Source organism: Eleutherodactylus coqui, chromosome 1 (genome assembly GCF_035609145.1).
Source record: "Eleutherodactylus coqui strain aEleCoq1 chromosome 1, aEleCoq1.hap1, whole genome shotgun sequence".
Taxonomy (NCBI): domain Eukaryota; kingdom Metazoa; phylum Chordata; class Amphibia; order Anura; family Eleutherodactylidae; genus Eleutherodactylus; species Eleutherodactylus coqui.
In genome coordinates, this window is record NC_089837.1 from 148,554,338 (window position 1) to 148,568,158 (window position 13,821).

The 13,821-nt window shown below is 47.1% G+C and overlaps 2 protein-coding genes across 2 annotated transcripts in view; one reads left to right on the forward strand and one right to left on the reverse strand.

Moving 5' to 3' along the window:
* Window positions 1-13,821, reverse strand: part of MCF2L2 (MCF.2 cell line derived transforming sequence-like 2) — a 275,394-nt gene that overhangs the window by 90,671 nt on the left and 170,902 nt on the right. The window contains exon 17 of the mRNA XM_066605412.1: window positions 14-80. Within this exon, the coding sequence (XP_066461509.1) occupies window positions 14-80 (67 nt within the window). The remainder of the gene's footprint in view (window positions 1-13; window positions 81-13,821) is intronic.
* The window catches only part of B3GNT5 (UDP-GlcNAc:betaGal beta-1,3-N-acetylglucosaminyltransferase 5), a 37,520-nt gene continuing 36,728 nt past the window's right edge, over window positions 13,030-13,821 (forward strand). The window contains exon 1 of the mRNA XM_066601601.1: window positions 13,030-13,174. The gene's annotated coding sequence lies outside the window, so the exon portion shown is untranslated. The remainder of the gene's footprint in view (window positions 13,175-13,821) is intronic.

Consider the following 13,821-nt stretch of genomic DNA (forward strand, 5'->3'; position numbering starts at 1 on the left):
CACAAGATCTTACCTCAATAATACTTTGAAGCTCCTCGACATAGACACGTTCTGTTTCTATGAGTTCATTTATAATATGGCTGCCAATACAAAAACAGAGAATTAGTTTAGGACCCACATCTTTTCTCATCTTATCTCATTTCCTTATTGGGATACATTGCTACTATTTTTGACACACTTTGTATATTGTGTTCAAGGGCTCCTTCACACAATAGAGCGTAATACGCTGTACCAATCTGCCATAGGTTCCCATATTGCCGCTCACATATATTGCGTGAAATATGCGTGCAAAAAACCCTGTAGCATTTTATATCTTGGTGCATATTACTCATGCATACACACCAAGATAGTGCATGGCGATTGGCGGCATGCAGCAAGTACACAATGTCATTGCATGCATGCTGCGCACCATGTGACTGTGAATTACGCTGATGTGAAGCCATCCTAACAGTCATGCTATCATGTGTGACCCTGTTAAACTCACCTGCCTGGCTGACATCAACACTTATTTTTTACTGAATGCATTTACAGAACCAGAATATAGATGAGTATCGCCTACCACATATTCATTCACCCATCCAGCATGAGCCTTTCTTAAGAATCCTAAGTGTCTTCAAATGCAGGAAATAGCAGTCAGTGGTTCTAGTACGTCAGGGACAAACCCCTTTAAGGCTAGGTTCACACTGGTGATCGCGATTTTGCCGTGATTTTTGTGCGTCAGCGATACTTTTTTTTAGAGTAATCTTGCATCGCATCGCTGCTGCGCGTTTTTTTATAGCACAAGTCAATGGGACTTACTAATCTTAAAATCGCATCACAATGCATGTTTGTTGCGCTTCGATGCGATAAAAAGCAGGTTCTATAGGAAAACATGGGAATAAAAAAAATTGCACATCACTGAACATCGCATCAGTGAAAACATCGCAGATTGGAAGAAAACCATAGAAAATCATTGCTCTCATATTCTGCCTTTTTACTATCGCAACAAGGTTGAAAAATGTGCGATTTTTTTCGCCCTTGTGAAACCACCCTGAATGTGAGAACTCTGGTGAGGAACGACACATTTTTAATTACCACTACTTAACTTTGCTTTCTTGAAAATCTCTGGGGAAGTTAACTGATGAGTAGAGATGAGCTAGCATACTCGCTAAGCAGAATTGCTGGAGCGTGCATTGTCCTTAGCGAGTACCTGCCGGCTCAGAAGAAAAGGTTCGGGTGCCAGTGCGGGTGAGCGGTGAGTTGCGGGAGTGAGCGGGGGGGAAGCGGGGGGGGGGGGGGGGAGAGAGATCTCCCCTCCGTTCCCCCCTGCTCTCCCCCGCCACTCCCCGCCGGCACCCGAACCTTTTCTTCCGAGCGGGCAGGTACTCGCTAAGGACAATGCTCGCTCAAGTAATTGTCCTTAGCGAGTATGCTCGCTCATCTCTACTGATGAGTTAACTTCCCAATTCCATTTAAGTGGGTTGTCTGAGTTATACTTATCTCTGCTGATACATCCCTCGCCAGCTAACCTTCAGTTGCCTAATGAACACTGTGTCTGAAAAATGCGCCCCATCTCTGTTCAAGGCTGTGCCAGCTGTATGAGAGCGGATGCAGCCCAAGACCTGCCGCCGGACGCTCTTTCATATGTGTAAACAACTTATATATACCTCCATACACAGCAACGTTACTGACACGTGTCAGCAATGTTACGACTGTCACCAATTTTACCGTTTTTATTCACGTAACTGACATTTCAGCAATGTTACGCTTGTCGGTAAAGTTACTGAAAGTTGTTGGTGATGTAACTGATAGTTGCAAGAAATGTTAATGACAGTTGATCATTGTAAGTAATATTACGGATGTTGGTAATGTTTCTGACGCTTGTCAGCAATGTTACAATTGTCGGTAACGTTACTGAAAGTTGCCGGCAATGTTACTAACAGTTGTAATGTTGACAGATGACTATTGTTAATAACCTTACAGTTGTCGGCGATGTTACTGACACTTGTCAGCAAGGTTACTGACAATTAACCAATGTAAGTATCATTACAACTGTCAGTAACGTTGCTGATAATTGTAAAGTTGCTGACAAGGGCCAACTGTCAGCAACATTAGATTACTAAGGCTGCCTTCACGCTGGCAATAAAATCGTACGAGATTTGTGCGTTGCGAGACACACAAATATAAATTCTTTTGAATGGGTTCATTCACATTTGCGGTGTTTTCTTGTATAGCACCGCGCTGAGAGTTGTCACCAAGATTTTTCATTTGTCAGTAGGGTTATGGGCAGCTTTGTTAGATAGATAGATAGATAGATAGATAGATAGATAGATAGATAGATAGATAGATAGATAGATAGATAGATAGATAGATAGATAGATAGATAGATAGATAGATAGATATGAGATAGATAGATAGATAGATAGATAGATAGATAGATAGATAGATAGATAGATAGATATGAGATAGATAGATAGATAGATAGATAGATAGATAGATAGATAGATATGAGACAGATAGATAGATAGATAGATAGATAGATAGATAGATAGATAGATAGATAGATAGGCACAGCTGGCCTGTGGAGGGCAGTACTGCAGTGATTCTGCTAGTAAATTAGAGAATACCTATGCAGGTGTGAAAGGGAGGAAATAAACTGAGAGAGGGTGTGTTGAGATCAATGTCAGATTAATGAGAGATTGTAGCTTTGGAGATGACAGAGTCAAATGACCCGAACTGACGCTCCCTAGGAGGACATCCTGTTGAGTAAAAACAAGTGATAGACAGGGAATATGTTGACACATACATGTGTACTGTGACACTTTTCAATGGTTTTACATGGTTGGTCTTTGGAGCACAGTGCAGGAAGGGGGGGGGGGGCAAGCTGGACCTGTGAGCTACACACAACTAATCTACATAGTTGAGTAAACAGGCGCCCTTCATATGCCGAGTACAAGCATTAACAAAGGGATCTAGCATCAGAGGAACCAGCTATTGGGTGTGATGAAGTATGGGGATATATCTGGCCAGGTTTTTTTAACCTCAGAAAACCCCTTTAAGACTATTAGAGGCACTCATGAACTGCTGCATATCGCTTAAGTTTCATGTAGTTGTTGAGATTGCATTAGACTATTTGTTGGAAATTTGCCCATTTAATAATATTGTATCGGCCGGCCATCTGAGCAATCCCCCCTTACTGGCTCTCTGTCTCTCTCCTCTACTCCGGCATTTGTAATAGGAGGGGGCGGGACAAGAGCAGAGCACTGCCCTGTCCTGCCCGCTCCCATTGAAAACCTAGGGGAGGAGAGAGGCAGAGAGTCGGTGGGGGAATGCTCCGATGGAAGCGTATATCGGCCGGCCAGGGTAAACGCTGGCGGATATACGCCTGTGTAAATAAGCCCTAAGATAATGACTGTAAAGTCTGCTTTGTGGCACTTCTATAAAAACACTGTAATATGGCATAGCATGTAGTAAGAACAATATGCTACCTGGAATGACTTCTATATCACTATTGTGTGCCCTTTCAAAGTGCCTCAGGGGGTACACTGAGCTTATTAACAATAATTAACACCAAAATTGCCCAAAGGGCCAGAAGCCCCCTGGATAAATATTGCCCAATGCTGCAGTAATCTGCTTTATAGAGCTCTCCTAACTAGCCGGTAGCGATATAAGAGATCAAGCAGGTGTTTGCTGCAAACTAATGACTCTGCCTAGATGGACTTGGCTGGCAAGTCCTGTGGGGTGTGGTTAGGGACGTGGCTAGACAACTACCATATCATTTTGCTTCTGTTACTCCATCAAAAAAGGCTGATAGCTGCCTGGTATAGAGTGGACTCTGCTCCCGAGCACGCTTCATACACCATTTACGACAGCATGTTTATTTACGTAACGCGGTTGGGAAGGCGTTAATTCGTCCTTCTGTGGCAGTAGGAGCTACATGAAAATGAAAAGCCAATATACCTTTGACTCTTTTCTTTGGTGTGGTAGTAAACTGGAGTCCTTGCAGTAGACGTATTCGCACATGGAGCATATAGCGACACAAGATATCAAGCAGGTGAGTGCTGCAGACTAATGACTGCCCAATAGAGATGAGCGAGCATACTCGCTAAGGACAATTGCTGGAGCAAGCATTGTCCTTAGCGAGTACCTGACAGCTCGGAAGAAAAGGCTCGGGTGCCGGCGCAGGTGAGCGGTGAGTTGTGGGAGTGAGCAAGGGGGAGAAAGGGAGAGAGCGATTTCACCTCCGTACCTCCCTGCTCTCCCCCACCGCTCCCCGCCCCCCCGAACTTTTTCTTCCGAGCGGGCAGGTACTCGCTAAGGACAATGCTCGCTCGAGTAATTGCCCTTAGCGAGTATGCTCGCTCATCTCTACTGCCTAAATATCAATGCCAAGTCTGCGTGTTTGAGCTAAAAGAAACATGTTGGGGGGGTTCTAGGTTTCTTTTAGTTCAAACACACAGGCTTGGGGCTGACATTTAGGCAGTCATTAGTCTGTAGCAGTCACCGGCTCAATATCCTGTTTTTGACTTTGGGCTGTCTCACATGATCGTATAGTCATAGTATATTATGCGCGCGTGATATGCAGTACCAACATCCCATATGTGGCCATTTTGCAGCTCACATGAATTGAGTAAAATACACACACAAGAAAAATGTTCTATCTTGGTGTATATTATGTGCCACGATAGTACATGGCGATGGATGCCACTCTGCGACTTAGGCCAGTGTGAGTCCGGCCTAACGAAGGTAAAATCATATATTGGAATAAGCTACGCCCCTGACCAAACCCCTCAATAAAAAAAATTGACAGGGGTGCCCCCAAGGCTGAAGCGGTTGGAAAGAACTACCTTGGGTCAGCTTTGTACAGGCGATAAAAATCATGCAAGATTTGTGCGTTTCAAGATGCACAAATATGAACCCTTTTAATGTCAATGGGTCATACGTACACATGAGCGATGTTTTCCTTACGGTACCACGATGCTATGCAGGAACTAAAATGCGGGATGTTCTATCTGACTGCATGATCTCATATTGCTGGGCCAACTGAAAGCAATCGGGGAACTCTGTGATCCTCTGCCGCGGCTGTGACAGCCGCGCCGGAGCATCCTTGAAGTGATGCGAGGCTGTTTTCACAAGAAAATGCCTTGCATCCTCGAGGAATTCACATGGATGGGGAGCGCGGTATAGGGGCGGGATTCATGGCCCCACAGCACGCTCACCTATGTTAAGTTAGCCTTAGGGCCCCTTTCCACTGGCGAGGAAATACTGCATTTATGGTTTCATTCTCATTTGCAATTTTTTTCACTACTGCGATGCTGTGTGAAATAAAATCGCAGTATTCTAATTCTTTTTGTGATATCGCCCATTGATTTCAATGGGGCCGGCAGCAGCAGTGCAGGCCCCATATGCCGAGTACAAGCATTAACAAAGGGATCTAGCATCAGAGGAACCAGCTATTGGGTGTGATGAAGTATGGGGATATATCTGGCCAGGTTTTTTTAACCTCAGAAAACCCCTTTAAGACTATTAGAGGCACTCATGAACTGCTGCATATCGCTTAAGTTTCATGTAGTTGTTGAGATTGCATTAGACTATTTGTTGGAAATTTGCCCATTTAATAATATTGTATCGGCCGGCCATCTGAGCAATCCCCCCTTACTGGCTCTCTGCCTCTCTCCTCTACTCCGGCATTTGTAATAGGAGGGGGCGGGACAAGAGCAGAGCACTGCCCTGTCCTGCCCGCTCCCATTGAAAACCTAGGGGAGGAGAGAGGCAGAGAGTCGGTGGGGGAATGCTCCGATGGAAGCGTATATCGGCCGGCCAGGGTAAACGCTGGCGGATATACGCCTGTGTAAATAAGCCCTAAGATAATGACTGTAAAGTCTGCTTTGTGGCACTTCTATAAAAACACTGTAATATGGCATAGCATGTAGTAAGAACAATATGCTACCTGGAATGACTTCTATATCACTATTGTGTGCCCTTTCAAAGTGCCTCAGGGGGTACACTGAGCTTATTAACAATAATTAACACCAAAATTGCCCAAAGGGCCAGAAGCCCCCTGGATAAATATTGCCCAATGCTGCAGTAATCTGCTTTATAGAGCTCTCCTAACTAGCCGGTAGCGATATAAGAGATCAAGCAGGTGTTTGCTGCAAACTAATGACTCTGCCTAGATGGACTTGGCTGGCAAGTCCTGTGGGGTGTGGTTAGGGACGTGGCTAGACAACTACCATATCATTTTGCTTCTGTTACTCCATCAAAAAAGGCTGATAGCTGCCTGGTATAGAGTGGACTCTGCTCCCGAGCACGCTTCATACACCATTTACGACAGCATGTTTATTTACGTAACGCGGTTGGGAAGGCGTTAATTCGTCCTTCTGTGGCAGTAGGAGCTACATGAAAATGAAAAGCCAATATACCTTTGACTCTTTTCTTTGGTGTGGTAGTAAACTGGAGTCCTTGCAGTAGACGTATTCGCACATGGAGCATATAGCGACACAAGATATCAAGCAGGTGAGTGCTGCAGACTAATGACTGCCCAATAGAGATGAGCGAGCATACTCGCTAAGGACAATTGCTGGAGCAAGCATTGTCCTTAGCGAGTACCTGACAGCTCGGAAGAAAAGGCTCGGGTGCCGGCGCAGGTGAGCGGTGAGTTGTGGGAGTGAGCAAGGGGGAGAAAGGGAGAGAGCGATTTCACCTCCGTACCTCCCTGCTCTCCCCCACCGCTCCCCGCCCCCCCGAACTTTTTCTTCCGAGCGGGCAGGTACTCGCTAAGGACAATGCTCGCTCGAGTAATTGCCCTTAGCGAGTATGCTCGCTCATCTCTACTGCCTAAATATCAATGCCAAGTCTGCGTGTTTGAGCTAAAAGAAACATGTTGGGGGGGTTCTAGGTTTCTTTTAGTTCAAACACACAGGCTTGGGGCTGACATTTAGGCAGTCATTAGTCTGTAGCAGTCACCGGCTCAATATCCTGTTTTTGACTTTGGGCTGTCTCACATGATCGTATAGTCATAGTATATTATGCGCGCGTGATATGCAGTACCAACATCCCATATGTGGCCATTTTGCAGCTCACATGAATTGAGTAAAATACACACACAAGAAAAATGTTCTATCTTGGTGTATATTATGTGCCACGATAGTACATGGCGATGGATGCCACTCTGCGACTTAGGCCAGTGTGAGTCCGGCCTAACGAAGGTAAAATCATATATTGGAATAAGCTACGCCCCTGACCAAACCCCTCAATAAAAAAAATTGACAGGGGTGCCCCCAAGGCTGAAGCGGTTGGAAAGAACTACCTTGGGTCAGCTTTGTACAGGCGATAAAAATCATGCAAGATTTGTGCGTTTCAAGATGCACAAATATGAACCCTTTTAATGTCAATGGGTCATACGTACACATGAGCGATGTTTTCCTTACGGTACCACGATGCTATGCAGGAACTAAAATGCGGCATGTTCTATCTGACTGCATGATCTCATATTGCTGGGCCAACTGAAAGCAATCGGGGAACTCTGTGATCCTCTGCCGCGGCTGTGACAGCCGCGCCGGAGCATCCTTGAAGTGATGCGAGGCTGTTTTCACAAGAAAATGCCTTGCATCCTCGAGGAATTCACATGGATGGGGAGCGCGGTATAGGGGCGGGATTCATGGCCCCACAGCACGCTCACCTATGTTAAGTTAGCCTTAGGGCCCCTTTCCACTGGCGAGGAAATACTGCATTTATGGTTTCATTCTCATTTGCAATTTTTTTCACTACTGCGATGCTGTGTGAAATAAAATCGCAGTATTCTAATTCTTTTTGTGATATCGCCCATTGATTTCAATGGGGCCGGCAGCAGCAGTGCAGGCCCCATATGCCGAGTACAAGCATTAACAAAGGGATCTAGCATCAGAGGAACCAGCTATTGGGTGTGATGAAGTATAGGGATATATCTGGCCAGGTTTTTTTAACCTCAGAAAACCCCTTTAAGACTATTAGAGGCACTCATGAACTGCTGCATATCGCTTAAGTTTCATGTAGTTGTTGAGATTGCATTAGACTATTTGTTGGAAATTTGCCCATTTAATAATATTGTATCGGCCGGCCATCTGAGCAATCCCCCCTTACTGGCTCTCTGCCTCTCTCCTCTACTCCGGCATTTGTAATAGGAGGGGGCGGGACAAGAGCAGAGCACTGCCCTGTCCTGCCCGCTCCCATTGAAAACCTAGGGGAGGAGAGAGGCAGAGAGTCGGTGGGGGAATGCTCCGATGGAAGCGTATATCGGCCGGCCAGGGTAAACGCTGGCGGATATACGCCTGTGTAAATAAGCCCTAAGATAATGACTGTAAAGTCTGCTTTGTGGCACTTCTATAAAAACACTGTAATATGGCATAGCATGTAGTAAGAACAATATGCTACCTGGAATGACTTCTATATCACTATTGTGTGCCCTTTCAAAGTGCCTCAGGGGGTACACTGAGCTTATTAACAATAATTAACACCAAAATTGCCCAAAGGGCCAGAAGCCCCCTGGATAAATATTGCCCAATGCTGCAGTAATCTGCTTTATAGAGCTCTCCTAACTAGCCGGTAGCGATATAAGAGATCAAGCAGGTGTTTGCTGCAAACTAATGACTCTGCCTAGATGGACTTGGCTGGCAAGTCCTGTGGGGTGTGGTTAGGGACGTGGCTAGACAACTACCATATCATTTTGCTTCTGTTACTCCATCAAAAAAGGCTGATAGCTGCCTGGTATAGAGTGGACTCTGCTCCCGAGCACGCTTCATACACCATTTACGACAGCATGTTTATTTACGTAACGCGGTTGGGAAGGCGTTAATTCGTCCTTCTGTGGCAGTAGGAGCTACATGAAAATGAAAAGCCAATATACCTTTGACTCTTTTCTTTGGTGTGGTAGTAAACTGGAGTCCTTGCAGTAGACGTATTCGCACATGGAGCATATAGCGACACAAGATATCAAGCAGGTGAGTGCTGCAGACTAATGACTGCCCAATAGAGATGAGCGAGCATACTCGCTAAGGACAATTGCTGGAGCAAGCATTGTCCTTAGCGAGTACCTGACAGCTCGGAAGAAAAGGCTCGGGTGCCGGCGCAGGTGAGCGGTGAGTTGTGGGAGTGAGCAAGGGGGAGAAAGGGAGAGAGCGATTTCACCTCCGTACCTCCCTGCTCTCCCCCACCGCTCCCCGCCCCCCCGAACTTTTTCTTCCGAGCGGGCAGGTACTCGCTAAGGACAATGCTCGCTCGAGTAATTGCCCTTAGCGAGTATGCTCGCTCATCTCTACTGCCTAAATATCAATGCCAAGTCTGCGTGTTTGAGCTAAAAGAAACATGTTGGGGGGGTTCTAGGTTTCTTTTAGTTCAAACACACAGGCTTGGGGCTGACATTTAGGCAGTCATTAGTCTGTAGCAGTCACCGGCTCAATATCCTGTTTTTGACTTTGGGCTGTCTCACATGATCGTATAGTCATAGTATATTATGCGCGCGTGATATGCAGTACCAACATCCCATATGTGGCCATTTTGCAGCTCACATGAATTGAGTAAAATACACACACAAGAAAAATGTTCTATCTTGGTGTATATTATGTGCCATGATAGTACATGGCGATGGATGCCACTCTGCGACTTAGGCCAGTGTGAGTCCGGCCTAACGAAGGTAAAATCATATATTGGAATAAGCTACGCCCCTGACCAAACCCCTCAATAAAAAAAATTGACAGGGGTGCCCCCAAGGCTGAAGCGGTTGGAAAGAACTACCTTGGGTCAGCTTTGTACAGGCGATAAAAATCATGCAAGATTTGTGCGTTTCAAGATGCACAAATATGAACCCTTTTAATGTCAATGGGTCATACGTACACATGAGCGATGTTTTCCTTACGGTACCACGATGCTATGCAGGAACTAAAATGCGGCATGTTCTATCTGACTGCATGATCTCATATTGCTGGGCCAACTGAAAGCAATCGGGGAACTCTGTGATCCTCTGCCGCGGCTGTGACAGCCGCGCCGGAGCATCCCTGAAGTGATGCGAGGCTGTTTTCACAAGAAAATGCCTTGCATCCTCGAGGAATTCACATGGATGGGGAGCGCGGTATAGGGGCGGGATTCATGGCCCCACAGCACGCTCACCTATGTTAAGTTAGCCTTAGGGCCCCTTTCCACTGGCGAGGAAATACTGCATTTATGGTTTCATTCTCATTTGCAATTTTTTTCACTACTGCGATGCTGTGTGAAATAAAATCGCAGTATTCTAATTCTTTTTGTGATATCGCCCATTGATTTCAATGGGGCCGGCAGCAGCAGTGCAGGCCCCATTAAAAGCAATGGGAGAGGATTGCTATCCCCTGCTACGGCTGTGACAGCTGCAGCAGGGTTTTCCTTGGATGTGAAACCCCTGGATGCTGTCAGATCCAGGGGCTTCACCTTGTTGTCAAGGGGGCCAGCGGCATAGTTTTCAGTGATGAGGGACTCCCTGCGGGGATGAAGGAATCCCCTGTCACAGCTGTGGCAGAGAAGCGCGATCTTCTCCCATTACTTTTTACTTTCAATGGGGCCGATGTGGCAGCCACCCCATTGAAAAGAAATGGCATGAAGGGAAACCGCTGCAGGGATGTGAGGCTATTTTTACATGAAAACGCCTCGCATTCATGGGTTTCCCATGGATTGTGAGAGCGATATCAGGCCGTGAAGGAGGAGGATCCTGAAAGTGATCTTCCTAGTGAGGACAGCGATGTGTTGTGTACAGGTACCCTGGCACACATGGCTGACTTCATGTTAAGATGCCTTTCTCGTGACCCTTGCGTTAGACGTTGCACCCACAGCCTCACCTCTGCTGTCCTCGGCCCCAACCAGCAATTTCTCTCAGCACAGCGTCCAGCTGTCGCTAGCACAAGCGTTGGAGCGAAAGCGCAAGTACGCCGCCATGCACCCGCAAGCTCAAGCTTTAAACGTGCACATAGCCAAATTGATCAGCCTGAAGATGCTGCCGTACAGGCTTGTGGAAACGGAGGCTTTCAAAAGCATGATGGCGGCGGCGGCCCCGCGCTACTCGGTTCCCAGTCGCCACTATTTTTCACGGTGTGTCCCAGCCCTGCACGACCACGTCTCCCGCAACATTGTACGCGCCCTCACCAACGCGGTTACTGGCAAGGTCCACTTAACAACGGACACGTGGACAAGCACAGGCGGGCAGGGCCACTCTATCTCCCTGACGGCACATTGGGTGAATTTAGTGGAGGCTGGGACAGAGTCAGAGCCTGGGACCACTCACGTCCTACCCACCCCCAGAATTGCGGGCCCCAGCTCGGTGCTGGTATCTGCAGCGGTGTATGCCACCTCTACTAAACCTTCCTCCTCCTCCTATGCAACCTCTGTCTCGCAATCAAGATGTGTTAGCAGCAGCACGTCGCCAGCAGTCGGTGTCGCGCGGCGTGGCAGCACAGCGGTGGGCAAGCGTCAGCAGGCCGTGCTGAAACTACTCAGCTTAGGAGAGAAGAGGCACACGGCCCACGAACTGCTGCAGGGTCTGACACAGCAGACCGACCTCTGGCTTTCGCCGCTCAGCCTCCAACCCGGCATGGTCGTGTGTGACAACGGCCATAACCTGGTGGCGGCTCTGCAGCTCGGCAGCCTCACGCACGTGCCATGCCTGGCCCACGTCTTTAATTTGGTGGTTCAGCGGTTTCTGAAAGGCTACCCACACTTGTGAGACCTCCTCGGCAAGGTGCGCCGCATCTGCGCACATTTCCGCAAGTCCAACACGGACGCTGCCACCCTGCACACCCTGCAACATCGGTTTAATCTGCCAGTGCACCAATTGCTGTGCGACGTGCCCACACGGTGGAACTCTACGAGAAGCCCGCGATCCAGCGATATTTTTTATGTTGACTGAAAGTCAGTGATAACAAGTGAATGAATCGTGAGCTATTTATTTGCATTTATACTGCACGATTATCGCTCAAATTTGCTCATTTGAATGAATTTTGAGTGATAATCGTTGCGTGTAAACGGGCCATTAATAAGGCCTCTTTCACACAGGCGACAGCGACTTTACTGCAACAAAATCATGGCAAATATCGCGTCTTTGTTTTCAGCGATATCGCTGTTTTTTTGTGAGAGTAATCTCGCACTGCATCACGGCTGCTTGCGATAAAAATCGCTTGTTAAAATTGCGCGATTTCTTATTTGGAAAGTCAGTAGGACTTTCTAATGTTAAAAACACATCACATCGCACGAAAACTGCACGTTCGTGCGATTCAATAAACAAGGAGGCTCCATGGGGAAACATGGGCTACAAAATTTGCGAAGATTAGAGCATGCCGCAATTTTTGTTTCTCGCAAGATGGCATCAAGGAAAACATCGCTGATGTGACGGATCTCATTGGAAAGCATGGGCTTCACATACATGCGGTTTTCTTGCACTATCGCATCTCGGCAAAATCGCAAGATTATGTTACCCGTGTAAAAGTTGCCTACGGGTGGATTCCAATTTCACGCTCTGTTCGGGGAGCAGGAAAAGGGAATCCCCGCTGCCGATTGGCTTCATTCCTAGATGGAATCGAACAGCGCCAGACGGACCCCATTGACAATAGTGCGGTCCGTCTGCTTTCCGCCCAGCTGCCGGGTTTTGGGACGAAAGTAAAATCTCTTTTTCTTCTAGTATTTGCAGCCGGATCTGTTACAGATGTGAGACCACCCTAACAGCTGTCACCTTGACAACAACCGAATGTAAACTTCTGCCCCTCAACACCATAATAACCAATCAGATTGCTGCTTTCATTTCCAACCTCCCGCAGAGATCTAACAGCTGCCATGTGATTGGTCGGACGGCACGACGGCTGCTTCCATCTCCATCTGTTCACCGCGCTGGATGCGAGCCCGTGCTCCTGCATTGTCCTCCGTGCACAATCAGCTGCTGAGTTATTACCTCCCCAGCGCCCATTGTTCACATCGGCAGGACTTGTCTTACTTCTCCCCCCCCCCCCCAATGGAGCGGCCGCGTCCCCCCGAGCTGTGACGTCCTACAGGGCTGCGCTGTCAGTTTAGGGATCACGTGATTGGCTGCCACCAGAAGTGAGAAAGAAAACTCCCGGCCGGATGATCAGTTGGACGGAGTTTATGACGGTGCGCACTTGTGGGGAGAGCAGCGCTGCACAGCCGGCCGGACCTCCGCTGCGCTCTGGTTAGTGGCTACTATGTGTCTTATCTGATGTGTTCTTTACTTTGTAGCACTTGTAGATACAGTTATAACTATGTGCCCCTCTGCTCAGAGCCGACTGGCTGGCTGGGATGGCTGCTACGGTACTTACAAATGGACCGTTCGTTTATGCTATTGCTGAAACCCTGTAGGCTGTATTTACACGTGGCTGATTTGGCACAGATCTGCACGAAAATCTGTAGTAGATCAACTACAGTAAGAGTGTCCATATAACAATGAAAGGTGACAAGCCCTGTCCATATGCTATTAGGGCTCATATAGATATCATAATGGGTGCTTAATATTGGTGTCCTAGATTAAAAGGGGTTATACCAGAAAATCAAGTTCTCTCCTATCTGAAAAACAATAATGTGAATTAAGCCATTCAATTGAATAGCTTCTTTAGCCATGCAGGATCTGTCCATCTAGGAATCAGACAGAACTCGCATGAGAAAATCACCCATGTGAATACAGCTTTAGGACAACACCTGCGTGCAGTTTGTATGTCATACCTGTGTTTGTGCCGGTTTCCTTTCGCACTCCAAAATATGCAAAAAGGTGAATTTAAAACTTGTGACCCCCCCCCCCCCCAATGTGGACAGAACCAAATTATATTAAGTGATATATAGCCA